Genomic DNA, 22,084 nt, shown 5'->3' with positions numbered 1-22,084 from the left:
GGCTGAGGGTATAAAAAAATATAAATAAATAAAAAAATTCGAATAAATCCCTCAAAAATATTAAAGAAAAAAATATATAAAAAAAATAAACATAAAAATAATATATAAATATATGAAAATAAAAATATAAAAGCCTGAAAAAACGTCGAATAAATTCGAAATATATAAAAATAAATTGCCTGAAAAAGAGTCCAATAAATCCTTCAACGAAAAAACAAAACTCAAGTTTCTTCGACTTTTTATACCCTACACCACAAGGTGGTCAGGGTATTATGTCTTTGTGCATTTGTTTGTAACAGGCAAAAGGAAACTAGATAGACCCATAGTTCCTTTTGATGATCTGCATAGAATCACATTCTGAGTCGATTTATGCATGTCCAACCGTCCGTCCACTTTGTAAACAAAGTGCAATTCGCATTTATTGCCCTATCCAGATGAAATTTTGCACAAATCATTTGTTTGGCCCAAGGACGAACCCTATTGAAATTGGAGATAATCGGTCAAAATTTAGATATAGCTCCCAAATATATCTTCGTCCGATTTGCCTTTTATTGTGCACCAAACGAGTAATATCAGCCCGAATAGCATGGAACATACAAGCAATTTAGATTTGAAAATAAGTATGCCAAATTTGATCGAAATCGGTTGAGATATAGCTATAGCTCCCATATATATTTTTCATCCGATTTGTTATTTTTGTCCTCCGCAGCCGTAATATGCACTCTGTAACAACAATATTTTGGGAAATATATCAAATACAGCTCAGAAATACCTTGGATAAATTTTATCGAGATCGGTTCAGATTTGGATATAGCTCCCATATATATATTCGTCCGATTTGCCTTTTATTGTGCACCAAATAATATCAGCCCGAATTGTATAGAATTTTGTACATACAACCAAATTAGGCCTGAAAATAAGTGTGCCAAAATTGATCGAGATCGGTTCAGATATAGCTATAGCTCCCATATATATTGTTCATCCGATTTGTAATTTTTGTCCTCCGCAGCCGTAATCTGCACTCTGTAACAACGATTTTCAGGGAAATATATCAAATACAGCTCAAAAATATCTTTGCCAAATTTTATCGAGATCGGTTACGATTTGAATATAGCTCCCACATATAACTTCGTCCGATTTGCCTTTTATTGTGCACCAAACGTGTTATATCAGCTAGAATTGTATGGAATTTTGCACATACAACCAAATTATGCCTTAAAATAAGTATGCCAAATTTGATCGAAATCGATTCAGATATAGCTATAGCTCCCATATATATTCTACATCCGATTTGTTATATTTGTCCTCCGCAGCCGTAATATGCACTCCGTAACAACGATTTTCAGGGAAATATATCAAATACAGCTCAAAAATATCTTTGCCAAATTTTATCGAGATCGGTTACGATTTGGATATAGCTTCCGAATTTAAAAGATACAAGTCCGAATTTAAAACATGCAAATGCCTCGGCATATTTAGTCCTTTGAACTTTAAATTATAATTATAATCATAGCGTGTATGATTGAATTCTCCCATAAAAACTTTTAATTTTTATGCGGAGCTCTACTAACTTAGCAAAGTGGTGTAGGGTATCATAAAGTCGGCCACGCCCGACTTTAAGACTTTCTTTACTGGTTTTCTTTTGTTTTTGTGAAATTTTCCTTTAAAATTTTTTGTTTCAAAAATCGTTAGAAATACTTTTCTGAAAATTATTGATGTTCCTACTCCACAAAAAATCGTTATTTTTTTGCATATAACTTCCGAACCACATCATGTAAAAAATTGTTGGATAGGACGCAATTTTTTTTTTTGAAATTCTCCTTTAAAATTTTCTGTTTTTTTTTTTTTTTTTTTTTTTTTTTTTTGTAAAGAACCCAGGTTTTGTTTATATTTTTCCTTGAAAGTGAAAAGATTTAAAAAAGATTTTAAAAAATATTAAAAAATTTCCCATACTTCTGCCCAAAAACTTTCATGGAATAATTTATTTAAATCAATATTTTTTTCAAGTCGTCATTTTTATTTATTTATTTTTTTTTTTTTGTGAAATTCTCCTTTAATATTTTTTGTTTCAAAAATCGTTAGAAATGCTGTTCCTACTCCAAAAAAATCGCTCATTTTTTTCATATAACTTCCGAACCACATCATGTAAAAAATTGTTGAATATGACAAAGATTTCAAATAATGCGCATATTGTTTTTTTTTTTTTTTTTTTTTTTTTTTTTGTAAAGAACCCATATTTCGTTTTTATATTTCCTTGAAAGTGAAAAGATTAAAAAAATTTAAAAAAAAAATCCCCATACTTCTGCCCAAAAATTTCCGTGAAATAAGTTATTTAAATCAATATTTTTTTCAAGTTGTAATTTTTTTTTTTTTTTTTTTTTTTTTGAGAAAATTCCTTTTTTTTTTCCCTTGAAAGTGAAATTTTCTAAAAATTACTAGTTTTCTTGCAAGAATTTGCTTTAACACTCTCCGCCCGTTATCACGTGGGCGCCATCTTCATAATGAAGCTGCTGCTGATGATGTTGGTAATTAGCTTTTCTTTATATTTATTTTATTTTTGTGCTGAAAATACATACGCACATTTGTGTTTTTTGTTTTGGACGCTTTGTTAAATTTTTAATAATATTTTTTATTTGCTTACAAAAAAAAAAAATACGTATTTCAATTGTTTTATTATGAACTATTTATTTGGTATTTATATATTTATTCGTTTTTTTTTTCTGTTGTTTTTTGAACAAACATGTTGGTTAAAACGCTCATAGAAACGTTGAAAAAATTCCAACTTTATTTCAAGCACTTTATGGTGGCCGCGCTAGATTGTTTGTTTGTTTGGTTTCAAATTCATTGTTTTTCTTTTGCATTCTAATGAGGCAAATTTTTCCTTGTTGCGGATGCTATTTATTTTGTATTTATATTGCAGAAGGTCGTTGTCAGATAGTTTAATGGTAATTCGCATTTACATTTGTGGTCAAACCAGCAATGCAACACTAATAAACGGGTTTTTTTATTTAGGAACACAACCGAACTGACATGATATTGCATGACAACCCTTGCAATAAACTTCACTTGAAATCACAAAAAAAAAAAAAATAAAGTAAATAAATCTTGTTTCATTTCTTACGTTGCCGTTTAATTTCTTTGTTGGTGAATATTTGTTTCTTTTTCTCCACAATGTACGCCTTTCTTGAGCCAAATCAATTTGGTTGGGGCCCAATTTCCAAAAAAAAAGTAAACAGACTTTCGCAAATGCCGAATGCGTTACGCGTTTTTTTTTTCTCAACCAAGAAAATACGTATAAATTTCCACGCACACAAAACAATAATAATAATAGTAAAAACACAAACGAACGGAGACAGAGAATTTTACAGAAAAAGAAGGAACACAGGTGTTGTTTTTCTTTCAACGCCACCAAAAGAAAAAACAACCGTTCGTCAGCGAAACCCAAAGGCAACTAATGATTGGGCTAGCATGCATGCTTTGGCAAAAACAATACAAAAACAACAACCACAATCAGCATCATAATCCAAATCCAAGCAACGACAAGGGGACCCAAACCTCTCTTCGTTGCTTCACCAACGAATACTCTCTTTGCATTTATATTAAACACGACGGGCTCCACCATAGACAAAAACAACACAGAGAACAGCCCCAACAAAATATCAAACGGCGGCATGTGGATTGTATTTTAAACCGTACACAAACACACACACACTCTCTTTTTCACAATACAATACTGGTAAGTTACTTAGTCACTCTCTCTTTCTCAGAAAAGTAAACAAATAAACTGTGAATTGCATAGAGATATTGAGACATAAAATAGAGACATGACTACCGAGTGCTCCCAACCAAATGAAATCGTCATTTTTCTCTGTTTGGGATAGGGGGGCGGGGGGAATTCGACACAAAGTAACGAAAGAAATGTTAAAGAGTTTTGGCTTGAATTAAATCTGGATTATCTTATGTAAGAAATTAACGAAAGTCAAAAATATCAACAACAACCACACAAACAGCGGCAATAATAACCAATGCAATTAAATGCATTTGGTTTTAGGAAGAGGTACAGTGGGATGAAAGTGAAAAACTCGAAATATGAAATATAATAAAAAAGGGGAAATAAGAAAACAATTAAAAACAATAACTTTCATAACAAATATTAAAAAAAAAATAATTTAATGTATTTCGTTTGGAAACAGATACAGTGGGGGTGAAAGTGAAAGAAAAACATGAAATAAAATAAAAAAAACGGAAAATAATTACAGAAAAATATATAATATAAAATAATTACAGAATAATATATTTTTAAAAAGAAGAATTAAATAGATTTCCTTTAGAAAAGAGGCACAGTGGGATGAAAGTAAAACAATGAAATAAAATAAAAAACGGGGAAATAATTGTTGAAACACATAAAAACATATGAAAATTAAATATGAATTAAGGCAAAAAGTTAGAAATAAAAAAATATGTTTAAAAAAATCTATAACATTCATAACAAATATATTAAAAACAAAAAAAAAAATATATATTAAATGCATTCCCTTTTAAAAAAAGGGACAGTGGGATGAAAGTGAAAAAAAAAAACATGAAACAAATTAAAAACGGGGAAATAATTATGGAAAAAATATAAAAAAAAATATAAAATCTAAATATAAATTAAGGCAAAAAATTGGAAATAATTACGGAAAAATATATTCAAAAATATCCGTGAAGATTAGTTGCGAAAAAAAAAAACTTAATTCCATAACTATATTAAAAAAAAGAATTAAATGGATTTCGTTTTGTAAAGAGGAACAGTGGGGAGAAAGTGAAAAAAAAACATGAAATAAAATAGAAAACGGTGAAATAATTATGGAAAAATATCAGTAAAATGCAAAAATTAAAAATAAATTAAGGCAAAAAAATTGGAAATAATTACAGGAAAATATGTTAAAAAATATCCAAGAAGATTAGGTGCGGAAAAATGCATGAAAACCTATAACTTTGATAACAAGTATATTAAAAAAATTAAAAGGAAGAATTAAATGCATTTCGTTCTGGAAAGAGGCACAGAGGGATGAAAGGAAAAAACATGAAAGGAAAAAACGGGGAGATAATTATGGGAAAATATAAGTAAAATTTAAAAATTAAATATTAATTAAGGCAAAAAATTAGAAATAATTACAGAAAAATATGTTCAAAAACATTTCAGAATATTGGGTGCCGAAAAACGAAAAAATAGAAATAATCACAGAAAATTAAAAAAATATATATCGAAGAAGATTAGGTAGGAATAAAAATAAAAATTGAAATAACAAATTTATTAAAACATAAAAAAAGAACAGTTAAATGCATTCCATTTTGAAAAGAGACACAGTGGGTTGAAATTAAACAAAAAATGTCGGGAAATAATTATAGAAAATAATAGTAATAAATAAAGGCAGAAGAAAAATTAATAATATTATTGAAAACTATCCAGGAAGATGGCAAAAAACAACAAAAAATAAAATATAAAATTCAAATAATTAAAAAAAAATACTGTTTTAATTTAATATTTAAATACCAAAAATATATATTTTTCAATTTTAAATATTTTTAGTTTAAATATTAAATAATTTAATAATAATTTTTTTTTTATATTTAAATACATATAAATATTGGAAAATACTTTTTTTAAATTAAAAAAATAAATATTAAAAAATAATATCATAGTTATAGAAAATATATTAAATAAAAAATATAGAAAACTTTAAAAAAAATTCAAGAAAATGAAAATAAACTAAAATAAAATAGTTTAAATAATAAAATATACTTTTCTAATTAAATATACAAATACCAATGAATATATTTTTAAATTTTAAATATTTTTAATGTTAAATATCAAACAATTAAATGTTAATAATTTAAATGTAATAAAAAATCATCATTTTTTTTAAAAACAAAATTTAAATTAAAAAAATTAATTCTTTTTAAATTAAATATTTAAATACCACATATTTTCAAATTTTAAATATTTTTATGATGTTAAATATCACATATTTAAATATTAATAATTTTCTTTTAATATCTAAAATATATTAAAATACGATTATAATTTAAATATTTTAAATTAAAAAAAATATTTTTTGTAAATTAAAAAAAATATATTATTGAATATTTTAAAAATATATATTTGAATATACAAAAAACACATTATTATTTTTCATATTTCGCCAATTTTTGAAATTCCCCAATTCTCTTGAATTTGTTCTAAAGCTAACTCTTTTTTAAACCTTAAACATTACCGAAATAGACCAATTGACTTAATTGAAAAAAAAATAATTTTTTGAGAAATTTAAAAATCTATATTTTTTAATAAAAAAATTACTTCTTTTTAAATAAAATATTTTAATACCACATATTTTTAAATTTTAAATATTGTTAAAATATATTAAAAAACGTTTATAATTTAAATATTTTAAATTAAAAAAAAAAAAAAAACATTTTTTGTAAATTAAAAAAAATATATTATTGAATATTTTAAAAATATATATTCGAATATATAAAAAACATATTATTACTTTTCATATTTTCCCAATTTTTGAAATTCCCCTTAAATTTGTGCTGAAGCTAAATCTTTTTTAAACCTTAAACATTACCGAAATGGACAGAATGAAAAAAAATGAATTTTGAGAAATTAAATATCTATTTTTTTTAAATAATATAATTTTTTTAATTATATATTTAAGTACTAATAAATTTAAATTTCAAATATTTAAATATTATTAGTTTATTTTATTTTTTTTTAAATAATATTTTTTTAAATTTTAAAATTAAAAAAATATATACTTTTTTATATATTTAAAAAAAAATATTTTTTTAATATTTCGTATTAGTATAACAAAAATATTACAAAATATATTGAAAAATATGGGAAAAATAATTTTTGAAAAATATTTATGTATAAAAAAACAAAACCCGCAATTACCGAAAAAATCGTTCTAAAAATAAATCTAAAATAAATGAATCTTAAAAAGCTGTGATCATGAAAATTTTGACTTTGGAAAATTTCCCATATATATTATTCAAACCATTGATTGAAACGATTTTTAATAATTTTTTTATTGGCCTCAAAAGAGGCAAGAAAACGAATTTCTATAGATTTTTCTTTCTTTCTTTTCATTTTTCGATGACAAAACATTTTCCCTCAAAATCTAAAAGTTAAAATAAAAAACCTTCTTATATTATATTTATTTATATTTTTTATCTGTTTTATGGCTCCATAAATCTTTACATATTCCATCAAAAAATATATATTCCAATAGATTCACAATTACAACTCTTTTGTGCCACTGTTCCCCTTCACAAATGCCGCATCAATTTACTCCATAGCAAATTGGCAAAAAACCTTTCTCTTTCTCCTTTCCCTTTTGCCCAGTGCACTCTCAATAGATTCTTATGTTGTTTCATTTCATTTTTTTCTTTCTTCTTCTATTCAAGACAAGATTAAAAATAGTATTATAATTATTACTTTTGTTGCATTATCCACCTATCTATTGGCTTCGCCTTATGCAATCCGTCAATACTTTTTTTGTGGTTTTAATCGAGCGATTGATTTCCCTACAATCACACGCGCGAATTTCGCAATCAAAACACATAAAACGTGATATGACCAACAAAAATGCCAAAAAATCTAAAGGGGAACGTGCCATCATGCATCGGATTTACTTATTTTTTTTTGTTGTGGTTGCGGTTTCATTTTCGTTGATTTTTGGTTTTCTGTTTTGGCTTTGTTTTCAAGCTGGGTGTTGTGAGCACAACAATGTTAACGGATTGGAGGGGAGGGAGTAAATTAAAAAAAAAAAAAAAAAAAAACAAACAAAATGCAAAAACTAACAAAGAAAATCATAGCATAGGTCAAGATATGGTGGAGCATTTAAAAGTGTGTGAGAGAGAGAGAGAGAGAGAGAGAGAGAGAGAGAGAGCATCTCTTTAAATTTGCCATTGTGTGGTATTCATTTGACTCAACAGGTGATTGTTGGGGGGAATTTCTCTTAGATTTGTTCTGTCAGTCAACTCTTTGTTTTTAACCTTTGCTTGGAGAAATAGACTAAGTGACAAAATTAAAAACAAAGATTTTAACAATGAAATAAAAAAATCTTTATTTTTTTTTAATAATAAAAAATATATAATTTTTAAAATTAAATATTTAAATACTAATACAGGGTGAGATAAAAAAAATCAACAAAGTCAAAAGCCATAATAATTACATTTTTTTTGTTAATTTTATTAAATGAAAGAAAAAAATAAAGGAAATAGCATCAAATTTTAGAATAAGTTTAGATTTGTTCGAATGAAACCGTCACACGCTGCCCGAATGTTGCTCTGCGGTATTTTGGGTCATTCCCGGCGAAGTGCTTGCTTGAGGTGATTCACACTTTGGTGTTTTTGAGTGCCAACCTTGCTTTTTAAAGTACCAGACACAATAGTCCAACGGATTGGTATCCGGAGATTTTGGTGGCCATTGTGCGTTGGAAATGAAGCGAGGAACCTCATTTTGTAACCATTCTTCTGCGGCAAAAAAGGTTTGCGTGCCCAAGGTATTAATACATCCTCCAAAATATTTTCGCGATAATATTGGGCATTTATTTTAATGCCACGGTCGGTTAATACGAGCGGAGAGCGACCATCGGCTGTTAGGGCGGCCCATACCATCACCATGGCCGGCGCTTGAGTTTTAGTGGCCAACCTAAGGTGCACATTTTCAGCTGACCTCTTTTGTTTGTTTACAAACTACTGGACAACGAATGTTTTCTCATTGGAGATCGGAGAGAACCAAATTCGGCAGTTCACCACTTTCGGCCAAGCGAAGCAACTCTTTAGCTCTTTTGAGTCTATTTTCTTTCTGTTGCGGTGTAAGTTCGAACTCATATTTCAATATTTGCCGAATGGAATATTGAGATAGGTTCAGCTCACGAGCCATTTTTCGGCCACATTTCGCGGGTTGCGATCAAGACGCTTGTTTCATTTTCTAACCTTTTCTGCTGATGTTGCTGTTTTCTTCCGTCCACTTCCTTGACGTCGTCGGGCTACGCTACTAGTATGACAGCAGTCTACCGTCTGGTACATCCCACACAAGGGTTCAAAATTCGGAATAATTATAACTCTTATGAAACTTAAAATTATAGTTCGATTATCTTCAAACTTCACACATCCCAATATTTCTATCAGCACAAGATCTGGTGTAAAGATGATAGATATCGGCCTACTCTTTCTGGTACCCCCTCCACAAAGGGGTCAAAGTTTGGAATAATTATGACTTTCATAAAATGCGAAATAATGGTTCGATTGTCTTCAAATTTCACATATCCCAATATTTCTACTAGCACAAGATCTGGTGTGAAGATGATAGATATCGGCCCACTCCTTCTGGTACCTCCCCCACAAATGGATCAACATTCGGAATAATTATGACTTTTAAAATATGGGAAATTCTCTTCAAATTTCACACATCCCAATATTTGTATCAGCGCAAGATCTGATGTGAAGATGATAGATTTCGGTCCACCCTTTCTGGCACCTCCCTCACAAAGAGGTCAAAATTTGGAATAATTATAACTTTCATAAATTGCGAAATAAGTATCCAATTCTCTTTAAATTTCACACATCGCCATCTTTCTACTAGCACAAGATCTGGTGTGAAGATAATAGCTATCGGCCCACTCCTTCTGGTACCTCCCCCACAAAGAGGTCAAAATTCGGAATAATTATGACTCTCATAAAATGCAAAATAAGCATCCAATTCTCTTCAAATTTGACACATCTTAATATTTCTACTTCCACAAGATCTGGTGTGAAGATAGTAGATATCGGCCCACTCCTTCTGGTACCTCCCCCACAAAGGTGTCACAATTCGGAATAATTATGACTCACATAAAATGCGAAACAAGCATCCAATTCACTTCAAATTTTACACGTCCCAATATTTCTACTAGCACAAGATCTGATGTTAAGATGGTAGAAATCGGTCCACCCCTTCTGGTACCTCCTCCACTAAGGTGTCAAAATTCGGAATAATTATAACTCTCATAAAATGCAAAATAAGTATCCAATTCTCTTTAAATTTCACACATCGTCATCTTTCTACTAGCGCAAGATCTGGTGTGAAGATGATAGCTATCGGCCCACCCCTTCTGGTACCTCCCCCACAAAGGGGTCAAAATTCGGAATAATTATGACTCTCATAAATTGCAAAATAAAAATCCAATTCACTTCAAATTTCACACATCTTAATATTTCTACTAGCAAAAGATCTGATGTGAAGATGATAGATATCGGTCCACCCCTTCTGGCACCTCCCCCACAAAGGGGTCAAAATTTGGAATAATTATGAGTCTCATAAAATGCAAAATAAGCATCCAATCCTCTTCAATTTTGACACGTCCCGATATTTCTATTAGTACAAGATCTGATGTGAAGATAAAAGCTATCGGCTCACTCCTTCTGGTACCTCCATCACAAAGGGGTCAAAATTTGGAATAATTATATATCTTATAAAATGTGAAATAATAGTTCGATTGTCTTCAAAATTCACTTATCCCAATATTTTTATTAGCATAAGATCTGGTGGGAAGATCATAAAAATCAGTCCACCCCTTCTGGTACCTCCCCCACGAAGGGGTCAAAATTCGGAATAATTATGACTCTCCTAAATTGCGAAATAAGTATCCAATTCTCTTTAATTTTTACACATCGCAATCTTTCTACTAGCACAAGATCTGGTGTGAAGATAATAGCTATCGACCCACTCCTTCTGGTACCTTCCCCACAAAGGGGTCAAAATTCGGAATAATTATGACTCTCATAAAATGCGAAATAAACATCCAATTCACTTCAAATTTTACACATCCTAATATTACAACTAGCTCAAGATCTGGTATGAAGATGGTGGATATGGGCCCACTCCTTCTGGTACCTCCCCCACATAGGGGTCAAAATGCGGAATAATTATAGCTCTAATAAAATGTGAAATAATAGTTCGATTGTCTTCAAAATTTGCACATCCCAATATTTCTACTAGCACAAGATCTGGTGTGAAGATGATAGATATCGGCCTACTCCTTCTGGTACCTCCCCCACAAAGGGGTCAAAATTTTGGAATAATGATAACTCTTATAAAATGTGAAATAATAGTTCGATTGTCTTCAAAATTCGCACATTCCAATATTTCTATTAGCACAAGATCTGGTGGGAAGATGATAGATATCGGTCTACCCCTTCTGGTATCTCCCCCACAAAGTATCACAGTTTTCAATACAAGGCAGCAATGCTTTTTGAGTTTGGTGTATCTAAATATTTTTCCCAACCGGAAATCTGTTGTAAATATGGAACTTATCGGTTCACGCCGTCTGGACCTCCCACAAGATTATATTTGTTTTTTTTTAAGAATTTTTTTTTTCACCAAAAATTTAATTTTTCTTTTTTTTTAATTTTTCTTTTTTTTCATTTTTCTTTTTTTTTAACTTTTAATTTTTTACTTCAATTTTGCAGCTTAAAATATTTTTCTCTTCGATTTCCCATTTAACCCATCCATCCATCAATCTGTGTGTTAAATTACTTACAAGTCCTTAAAAGAAACAACAATGACATTAACTTGTCACTGATAATTGCCAACGTTTTCGCAATGACTGAATGAAGTTGGTGATGTTGATGATGACATTTTCGCCTCTACCGTTTTTATCCTGTCCTTTCTTTTTTTTGGTCATAACAAGCCTACAGGCATCAGACAACACTTGTACTTACCAAGAAAAAAACACATTAGCGTTTAGAGGAGGAGGGAACTACAACAACAAAAAATTAGCAACTCTTTTGGCACGTACCTGAAAAGAAATTGAGAGAAGAGAGAGGGAGAGAAAAAAAAAAACACATTATTATAAAGGACATTAATGTGAGCGTTATGACACAAAAATGGACTGATAAAAATATGTTGAAAAGTCCTTAAAACAGATTGCAGGAGCAAAAGGTCCTAAGGACTGATAAAAAATATGGTAAAAAAAAGTCCTTGGAACAGAATGCAGGAGCAAAAGGATCTTGGGACTGTCAAAAAAAGAAACAGTGGCTAAAAATCAAAAAAAAAAAAAAAAAAATAATAATAAATAAATAAATAAATAAATAAAATAAAAATAATTAAAAAATTAATTTCATATTTTTTAAATTGGAAGTTTCTGGCATCTCCTTTCCCCAAAATTTATTTTTTTTTTCAAAAAAAAAAAAAAAAAAAAGAGAAAAAAACTCCTTTGCAAACATTAATCCCAAAAGTCCACAGAAAAAGGTGTTGCCTTTAAGGTGTTGATATCCTTATAATATACTTCTCATTTTCCGCCAGTTTTCCTCTTTTGTGTGGTGGTCCTAAAAAAAGCTAACCACACAACAATGTTGTGTATGGCCCACAACATCATTTCGGATGATAACAAAAGAAACAGCCAATGTTCTTTTTGCCCGTTTTTTTTTTTCATTCTCTCATGTCCTTAGTTTGGGTTTCTTTTAACAATGGCATAAAACATAAAATATTTAAGCGGCTAAAGTTACTAAGTCCTGCAGGAGAAAATTCTGGTTAAGGACTAGTATCCTTAGGTAGGCTGGAATGAACATTTATGGTAGTATAACAATTTAAGACTACTTCAAGGATTAGAGGCAACAATGGGCTTTTAATCCCAAAATCATGGATTTGTAAAAAAAATCCTTTGAGGACTAACTGTCTGTCAAATATTAATATTTTTAAAGAAATTTTTTTCAAGGACTCATTACGATTTTTAAAAAAATATATATATTTCCAGGATAATAAGGATCATCAAACATGGATATCTTTAAAGAGTTTCTTTGAAGATTTTTTAAGAAGGACAATCAAATTTGGAATTTTTAAATAAAATTTAAGGAACTTCAAACGTGGATTTGAAGAAAAAATCAGGGACCACCAAACGTGATTTTAAAATAACATTCTAAGGATCTTAAAAGGTGGATTTGAAAATAAATTCTAATGACCTTCAAACGTGAATTTAAAATAAAATTTCAAGGAATTTCAAACGTGGAATTGTGAAATAAAATATCAAAGACTCTCAAACGTGGATTTCAAATATAATACCAAGGGCCTACAAACGGAGCTTCAAACGTGGATTAGAAATAAAATTTCAAGGACCTTCAAACTTGGATTTGTGACATAAATTTCAAGGACCTTCAAACGTGGATTTGTAAAATAAAATTTCAAGAACCTTTAAACTTGGATTTAAAATAAAATTTCAAGAACCTTCAAACGTGGATTTGAAAATAAAATTTCAAGTATTGAAGGTCTTTAAACTTAGATTTTAATATTTTTTTTTAATTTTAATTTGAAAATAAAATTTCAAGGACCTTCAAGGCTGTGAAATAAATTTCAAAGTCCTTCAAACGTGGATTTAAAAAAAATTTCAAGGTCTGTAAAATAAGATTTTAATATTTTTTTTTAATTTTAATTTGAAAATAAAACTTCAAGGACCTTCAAACGTGGATTTGTGAAATAAAATATCAAGGACCTTCAAACCTGGATTTGTGAAATAAAATATCAAGGACCTTTAAACTTGAATTTAAAATAAAAGTTAAAGGACCTTCAAACGTGGATTTGTGAAATAAAATTTCAAGGATTGAAGGTCCTTAAAATTAGATTTAAATATTTTTATTTTTAATTTGAAAATAAAATTTCAAGGACCTTCAAACGTGGACTTTTGAAATAAATTTCCAGGACATTCAAACATGGATTTAAAATAAAATTTCAATTTTAAATTTTTAAGGACTTTCTTGGTTATGAACGTGAATATTTTAAGGGCCTTCTTCTTCTAAAGATTTATTTTCAAGATTTTTTAAAGAATTTCTTTTAAAGACCTCCAGTACTTTAAACGTGGATTTTTTTTAAGAATTTATTTTAAGGACCTCCAGTGCTTAAAACGTGGATTTTTTAAATAATTTCTTATAAGGACCTTCAGTGGATTTTTTATGGAATTTCATTTAAGGACCTCCTCAAACGTGGATTTTTTAAAGAATTTCTTTTGAGGACCTTCAGTGGATTTTTTATGGAATTTCTTTTAAGGACATTTTCAAAGCTTCAATCGTGGATTTTTAAAGAATTTCTTTTAAGGACCTTCAGTGGATTTTTTAAAGAATTTCTTTTAGGGACCACCCAGTGCTTCAAACGTGGATTTTTTAAAGGATTTTTTTTAAGGACCTCCAGTGCTTCGAACGTGGATTTTTTAAAGAATTTATTTTAAGGACCTCCAGTGTTACACTTTTTTCAAGGACCTTTGGTACAATAAGCTTTTATTTTTTAAAGAAATTTTTAAGGACCTCTAGTGCTTCAATCGTGATTTTTTTAAAGAATTTCTTTTAAGGACCTTTCAAACAATAAACGTGGATTTTTTGAAGAATTTATTTTAAGGACCTCCAGTGCTACAATTTTTTTCAAGAACCATTGGAATAATAAACTTGGATTTTTTAAATATTTTTTTTAAGGACCTCTAGTGCTTCAAACTTGGATTTTTAATTTTTTTTCAAGGATCTTTATCCAAAAAAGTTGAGTTCTTAAAAGAATTTTTTCAAGGATCTTTCAGACAATAAACTTGGATATTTTTAAAGACTTTTTCAAGCTCCTTTCAAACAATAAACGTGGGTTTTTTAAAGAATTTTTTTCAAGGACCATCCGACCAATGAACTTGGAATTTTTAAAGAGGACCTTTCAAACAAAAAAAGTGAATTGTTTAAAGATTTTTTTAAGGACCTTTCAAACAAAAAACGTGGATTTTTTAAAGAATTTTTCTCAAGGACCTTTCAAACAATAAACGTGGATTTTTTTTTTATAGAATTTTTTTTCAAGGACCTTCCAAACAATAAACGTGGATTTTTTAGAGATTTTTTTTTTCAAGGACCTTTCAAACAATAAACGTGGATTTTTCAAAGAATTTTTTTTCAAGGACCTTTCAATGAAAAAACGTGAATTTTTTAAAGAATTTTTACCAGGACTTTGGTACAATAAACTTGGATTTATTAAAGAATTTTTTTTCAAGGTTCTTTAGTCCAAAAAAGTTGAATTTTTAGAAGAATTTTTTTTCAGGGATCTTTCAAACAATAAACGTGGATTTTTTAAAGATTTTTTTTAAGGGCCTCGCGGAATTTTTAAATTGTTTTTTCAAGGGCCTTTCAAACAAAAACGTGGATTTTTTAAAGATTTTTTTTCAAGGACCTTTCAAACAAAAGACGTGGATTTTTTAAAGAAATTTTTTCAAGGACCATCCGACCAATAAACGTGGATTTTTTAAAGATTTTTTTTCAAGGACCTTTCAAAGAATAAACCTGGATTTTTTTAAGAATTTTTTTCCATGACCTTTAGTCTAATAAACGTGGATTTTTTAAAGAATATTTTTAAGGACCTTTAGTCCAATAAACGTGGATTTTTTAAAGATTATTTTTAAGGACCTTCAGTCCAATAAACGTGGATTTTTTAAAGAATATTTTTAAGGACCTTAAGTCCAATAAACGTGGATTTTTTAAAGAATATTTTCAAGGACCTTTAGTCCTATAAACATGGATTTTTTAAAGAATATTTTTAAGGACCTTAAGTCCAATAAACGTGGATTTTTTAAAGAATATTTTCAAGGACCTTTAGTCCTATAAACATGGATTTTTTAAAGAATATTTTTAAGAAGTAGGTTTTAAGGACATACCTACCGACCCTGTTTAGATACTTCTTTGGCCCATTGTAGCTCACCAAGAGGACTCACATGTTTTGCATTTTCTTGTTTTTTTTCTGTTTTTTTTTTTTTTTTTTTTTTTTTTTTTAACGAAAAACATGTACCAAGTGCAAGGCTTCGACAACTGACAACTAGCGACAAGGACTACAATCTACAAGGAAGGAAATCTCACACAAAGAGAATATGCGAGAAGAAAAAAAAAACGAAACATAAACGTGAACACAAAAGAACCAAAGAAAACAACAAAAGCAGCAACAACAAAAGACGACTGCAGAACAGAGACATGCTTATCATTTACCTTTATGCTGGGACTGGTGTCGTTGTCGTCATCATCGGCTGCAGCAAAAACATCAATTTTCCGATATTGTGGCTGATGCTGCTGATGATGAGGAGGTGGAGGTGGAGGATGTTGGTGGTGTTGGTGATGAGGATACTGTTGATGGTGGCCAACGGTTGGATTGTTGTATTTAAGGGAGGCGGTGCGGTTGAGGGGCTCATCAATGTAATGATGGCTGTGATGATGATTGCGATGCTGCTGCTGCTGGGTTGATGTTGTCAGACTGCTGTTGTTGATGTTGATGTTGTTGCTTGTACCTGCTGCCGGTCTTTGATGTGTTTGTGTTTGCGGATAATGTTTATGATTTAAATGGCAACCCCCACCGTTTCTGCCACCCCTGACATTGTGCTCCACACACTGACAATGGCTCTTTATGTTGCCAATGCTGCTGTTGGCGCCAGACAAGGTTGCTGTGGCCTCCCCCGGGCCGCTGGGGCATGTTGCCTTTGCCACATATTGGCCACTTGAAAATCTTTTATGCTCAGCCGGTTGTGGTGGCGGGGAGGGTATGTCGAAGGGAGTGATATACGTTTTCTTGGCCACATAATTCCCCATCAGATCACCGATATCATTGGCCGGTGAGTTGTTGAGGAAATTCTCCGGGTGTTTGGTGCAATAAGGCAGAGATTGCTGGTGTTGTTGTTGTTGTTGTTGTGCGGCTGATGAGCTATTGTAGGATGTTTGCTGGGAAATTTGATGGCTTTCCGGCCGATAGCCATGCAGTGTTGTAGTTGTTGCTGCATTCTGTCTTTGGTCATCAATCTCTTCCGGGGCTCTTTTATTAGTTTGCGGTGGCAGCCAGTTAGGATTGGGGGTTATGTTTTGATACTGCTGGTGTTGTTGTTGTTGCTGCTGCTGATGATTAGATGATGTTGCAGCTGCCAGCTGTTGTTGTTGCTGCTGTTGCTGTTGTCTTGAAAGCTGTAGCATACCAAGATTCTCATTACGATTTGCAAAGCTAACCGAAACTTCATTGGCTTTGTGGCGCTGGCACTGGCCGACCAGGCTGGATTGATGCATCAGCTCATGATGATGGGCCTGTGACTGATGTGGAGCTGGATAATACTGGAGACGGAGGCATGATGCATGGTGGCGGATTATTTATTTTCAGGCGGCGGCAATTTCCACAGAGAGATTTGAGATGGAAATGGAAAAACAACAAATCACAAAAGACAAGAACAACACCAAATATTAGCTTTTCTTTTTTATTTTCTCTCTTTCTTTTGTTTTTTTTTTCTATCTTTCTTGATTGAGAGCGCCAAAGAAATGAAGCTTATTCAAAATCTTTTCTATTATTTTTTCATAACAAATCAAAGCAAAAAACGGAGAAAAGAAAAAAAAAAGAGGAGACTGAATGGAACTCTAAAACAAAGTTCATCACTGGGCTATTGTGGAGATGAGAAGAAGAAAAAACAACGGAGAAGAAAAAAAATGACATTTAAAATAAATTGAAAATCAGCAACAAACAAAGGCACATGAATATGAATTAAAAATCAAAAGAAAATAAATAAAAATAAGGAAAGAACGGATTTTTTTAAAGAATTTTTCTCAAGGACCATCCAAACAATAAACGTGGATTTTTTAAAGAATTTTTTTCAAGGACTATCAGGGCTACAAACGTGGATTTTTTAAAGAATATTTTTCAAGGACCATCCAAACTATAAACGTGGATTTTTTAAAGAATTTTTTTCAAGGATCTTTAGTCCAATTAACCTGGATTTTTTAAAGAATTTTTTTCAAGGATCTTTAGTCCAATTAACCTGAATTTTTAAACAATTTTGTTCAAGGGCCATCCAAACAATAAACATGGATTTTTTAAAGATTTTTTTCAAGGACCATCCAAACAATAAACGTGGATTTTTTAAAGAATTTTTTCAAGGACCATCCAAACAATAAACGTGGATTTTTTAAAGAATTTTTTTCAAGGACCATCCAACCAAAACACCTGGATTTTTTAAAGAATTTTTTTTCAAGGACCATCCAAACAATAAACGTGGATTTTTTAAAGAATTTTGTTTCAACGACCATCCAAACAATAAACGTGGATTTTTTAAAGAATTTTTTTTAATGACCATCCCAACAATAAACCTGGATTTTTTAAAGAATTTTTTTCAAGGACCATCCGAAAAATAAACCTGGATTTTCTAAATAATTTTTTTCAAGGACCATCCAAACAATAAACGTGGATTTTTTAAAGAATTTTTTTCAAGAACCATTCAAACAATAAACATGGATTTTTTAAAACAAAATTTTTAAAGGACCTTTCAAACAATAAACGTGGATTTTTTAAAGAATTTTTTTAAGGACCATCCAACATTAAAATGGATTTTTTAAAGAATTTTTTTCAAGGACCATCCAAACAATAAACGTGGATTTTTTTAAAGAATTTTTTTTCAACGATCATCCAAACAATAAACGTGGATTTTTTAAAGAATTTTTTTCAACGACCATCCAAACAATAAACGTGGATTTTTTAAAGAATTTTGTTTTCAACGACCATCCAAACAATAAACGTGGATTTTTTAAAGAATTTTTTTTAATGACCATCCCAACAATAAACCTGGATTTTTTAAAGAATTTTTTTTCAAGGACCATCCGAAAAATAAACCTGGATTTTCTAAATAATTTTTTTCAAGGACCATCCAAACAATAAACGTGGATTTTTTAAAGAATTTTTTTCAAGAACCATTCAAACAATAAACATGGATTTTTTAAAACAAAATTTTAAAGGACCTTTCAAACAATAAACGTGGATTTTTTAAAGAATTTTTTTAAGGACCATCCAAACATTAAAATGGATTTTTTAAAGAATTTTTTTCAAGGACCATCCAAACAATAAACGTGGATTTTTTAAAGAATTTTTTTTCAACGATCATCCAAACAATAAACGTGGATATTTTAAAGAATTTTTTTCAACGACCATCCAAACAATAAACGTGGATTTTTTAAAGAATTTTTTTCAAGGACCATCCAAACAATAAACGTGGATTTTTTAAAGAATTTTTTTCAAGGACCATCCAAACAATAATCGTGGATTTTTTAAAGAATTTTTTTCAACGACCATCCAAACAATAAACGTGGATTTTTTAAAGAATTTTTTCAAGGACCTTTAGTCCAATAAACGTGGATTTTTTAAAGAATATTTTTCAAGGACCTTTAGTCCAATAAACGTGGATTTTTTAAAGAATTTTTTTTCAAGGACCTTTAGTCCAATAAACGTGGATTTTTTAAAGAATTTTTTCAAGGACCTTTAGTCCAATAAACGTGGATTTTTTAAAGAATTTTTTTCAAGGACCTTTAGTCCAATAAACGTGGATTTTTTAAAGAATTTTTTTCAAGGACCTTTAGTCCAATAAACGTGGATTTTTTAAAGAATATTTTTCAAGGACCTTTAGTCCAATAAACGTGGATTTTTTAAAGAATTTTTTTCAAGGACCTTTAGTCCAATAAACGTGGATTTTTTAAAGAATATTTTTCAAGGACCTTTAGTCCAATAAACGTGGATTTTTTAAAGAATATTTTTCAAGGACCCTTAGTCCAATAAACGTGGATTTTTTAAAGAATATTTTTCAAGGACCTTTAGTCCAATAAACGTGGATTTTTTAAAGAATTTTTTTAAGGACCATCCAAACAATAAACGTGGATTTTTTAAAGATTTTTTTTTCAAGGACCATCCAAACAATAAACGTGGATTTTTTTAAAGAATTTTTTTCAAGGACCATCCAAACAATAAACGTGGATTTTTTAAAGAATATTTTTCAAGGACCATCCGGGGATTTTTTGAATAATTTTTTTCAAGGACCATCCAAACAATAAACGTAGATTTTTTAAAGAATTTTTTCAAGGACCATCCAAACAATAAACGTGGATTTTTTTAAAGAATTTTTTTCAAGGACCATCCAAACAATAAACCTGGATTTTTTATAGAATTTTTTTCAAGGACCATCCAAACAATAAACGTGGATTTTTTAAAGAATTCTTTCAAAGGACCTTCAGTCCAATAAACGTGGATTTTTTAACGAATTTTTTTCAAAGACCATCCAAACAATAGACGTGGATTTTTAAGGAATTTTTTTTCAAGGACCATCCAAACAAGAAACGTGGATTTTTTAAAGAATTTTTTTCAAGGACCATCCAAACAATAAACGTGGATTTTTTAAAGAATTTTTTTCAAGGACTATCCAAACAAAAAAACGTGGATTTTTTAAGGAATTTTTTCAAAGGACCTTTAGTCCAATAAACGTGGATTTTTTAAAGAATTTTTTCAAAGGACCTTTAGTCCAATAAACGTGGATTTTTTAAAGAATTTTTTCAAAGGACCTTTAGTCCAATAACGTGGATTTTTTAAAGAATTTTTTCAAAGGACCTTTAGTCCAATAACGTGGATTTTTTAAAGAATTTTTTCAAAGGACCTTTAGTCCAATAAACGTGGATTTTTTAAAGATTTTTTTTCAAGGACCATCCGTGAATATTTTAAAGATTTTTTTCAAGGACCATCCAAACAATAAACGTGGATTTTTTTAAGAATTTTTTTCAAGGACCATCCAGGGATTTTTAGAGAATTTTTTTCAAGGACCTTTAGTCTAATAAACGTGGATTTTTTAAAGAATTTTTTCAAGGACCATCCAGGGATTTTTAAAGAATTTTTTTCAAGGACTATCCAAACAATAAACGTGGATTTTTTAAAGAATTTTTTCAAGGACCATCCAGGGATTTTTAAAGAATTTTTTTCAAGGACTATCCAAACAATAAACGTGGATTTTTTAAAGAATTTTTTCAAGGACTATCAGGGCTACAACGTGGATTTTTTTAAGAATTTTTTTTCATGGACTATCAGGGCTACAAACGTGGATTTTGTAAAGAATTTTTTTCATGGACTATCAGGGCTACAAGAATTTTTTTCATGGACTATCAGGGCTACAAACGTGGATTTTTTAAAGAATTTTTTTCGAGGACCATCCAAACTATAATCCTGGATTTTTAAAAGAATTTTTTTCAAGGACCATCCGTGGATTTTTAAAAGATTTTTTTTCAAGGACCATCCGTGGATTTTTTAAAGATTTTTTTTTCAAGGACCATCCGTGGATTTTTTTAAAGATTTTTTTTCAAGGACCATCCAAACAATATACGTGGATTTTTTTAAAGAATTTTTTTAAGGACCATCCAAACAATAAACGTGGATTTTTTAAAGAATATTTTTCAAGGACCTTTAGTCCAATAAACGTGGATTTTTTAAAGGATTTTTTTCAAGGACCATCCAAACAATAAACGTGGATTTTTTAAAGAATTTTTTCAAAGGACCTTTAGTCCAATAAACGTGGATTTTTTAAAGAATTTTTCAAAGGACCTTTAGTCCAATAAACGTGGATTTTTTAAAGAATTTTTTCAAAGGACCTTTAGTCCAATAAACGTGGATTTTTTAAAGAATTTGTTCAAAGGACCTTTAGTCCAATAAACGTGGATTTTTTAAAGAATTTTTTCAAAGGACCTTTAGTCCAATAAACGTGGATTTTTTAAAGAATTTTTTCAAAGGACCTTTAGTCAATAAACGTGGATTTTTAAAGAATTTTTTCAAAGGACCTTTAGTCCAATAAACGTGGATTTTTAAAGAATTTTTTCAAAGGACCTTTAGTCCAATAAACGTGGATTTTTTAAAGAATTTTTTTCAAGGACCATCCGTGAATTTTTTAAAGATTTTTTTTCAGGACCATCCAAACAATAAACGTGGATTTTTTTAAGAATTTTTTCAAGGACCATCCAAACAATAAACGAGGATCTTTTTAAGAATTTTTTCAAGGACCATCCAAACAATAAACGTAGATCTTTTTTAAGAATTTTTTCAATTTCCATCCAAATAATAAACGCGGATTTTTTAAAGAATTGTTCCCAGAACCCTTTTTTTGAAAAATTTCAAGGACCTTTAGTCCAATAATCGTGGATTTTTTTAAAGAATTTTTTTCAACGATCATCCAAACAATAAACTGGATTTTTTAAGAATTTTTTTCAACGACCATCCAAACAA

The 22,084-nt window shown here is 29.8% G+C and overlaps 2 protein-coding genes across 4 annotated transcripts in view; both read right to left on the bottom strand.

Annotated features, from left to right (window-relative positions):
* LOC131806354 (venom dipeptidyl peptidase 4-like) overlaps positions 1 to 22,084 on the bottom strand; it is a 372,031-nt gene that overhangs the window by 125,305 nt on the left and 224,642 nt on the right. Inside the window, exon 1 of one of the 3 annotated variants that reach the window (XM_059130379.1) lies at positions 3,122 to 3,465. The exons of the other annotated variants lie outside the window; for them this stretch is intronic. The gene's annotated coding sequence lies outside the window, so the exon portion shown is untranslated. Of the gene's footprint in view, positions 1 to 3,121; positions 3,466 to 22,084 lie in introns of those variants that run through there. 3 annotated transcript variants of the gene reach the window in all.
* On the bottom strand, positions 11,700 to 17,491 carry LOC131806355 (probable basic-leucine zipper transcription factor Q). Its single transcript, XM_059130380.1, has 2 exons — positions 16,024 to 17,491; positions 11,700 to 11,831 (listed from the first exon to the last, which is right to left on the bottom strand). Exons 1-2 carry the CDS (start codon positions 17,080 to 17,082, stop codon positions 11,793 to 11,795), a joined length of 1,098 nt encoding a protein of 365 aa, XP_058986363.1. The 5' UTR covers positions 17,083 to 17,491; the 3' UTR covers positions 11,700 to 11,792.

This window comes from Musca domestica, unplaced genomic scaffold (assembly GCF_030504385.1).
Source record: "Musca domestica strain aabys unplaced genomic scaffold, Musca_domestica.polishedcontigs.V.1.1 73, whole genome shotgun sequence".
In the NCBI taxonomy this organism is placed as follows: Eukaryota; Metazoa; Arthropoda; class Insecta; order Diptera; family Muscidae; genus Musca; species Musca domestica.
This window is presented reverse-complemented; position numbering and strand designations above follow the sequence as displayed.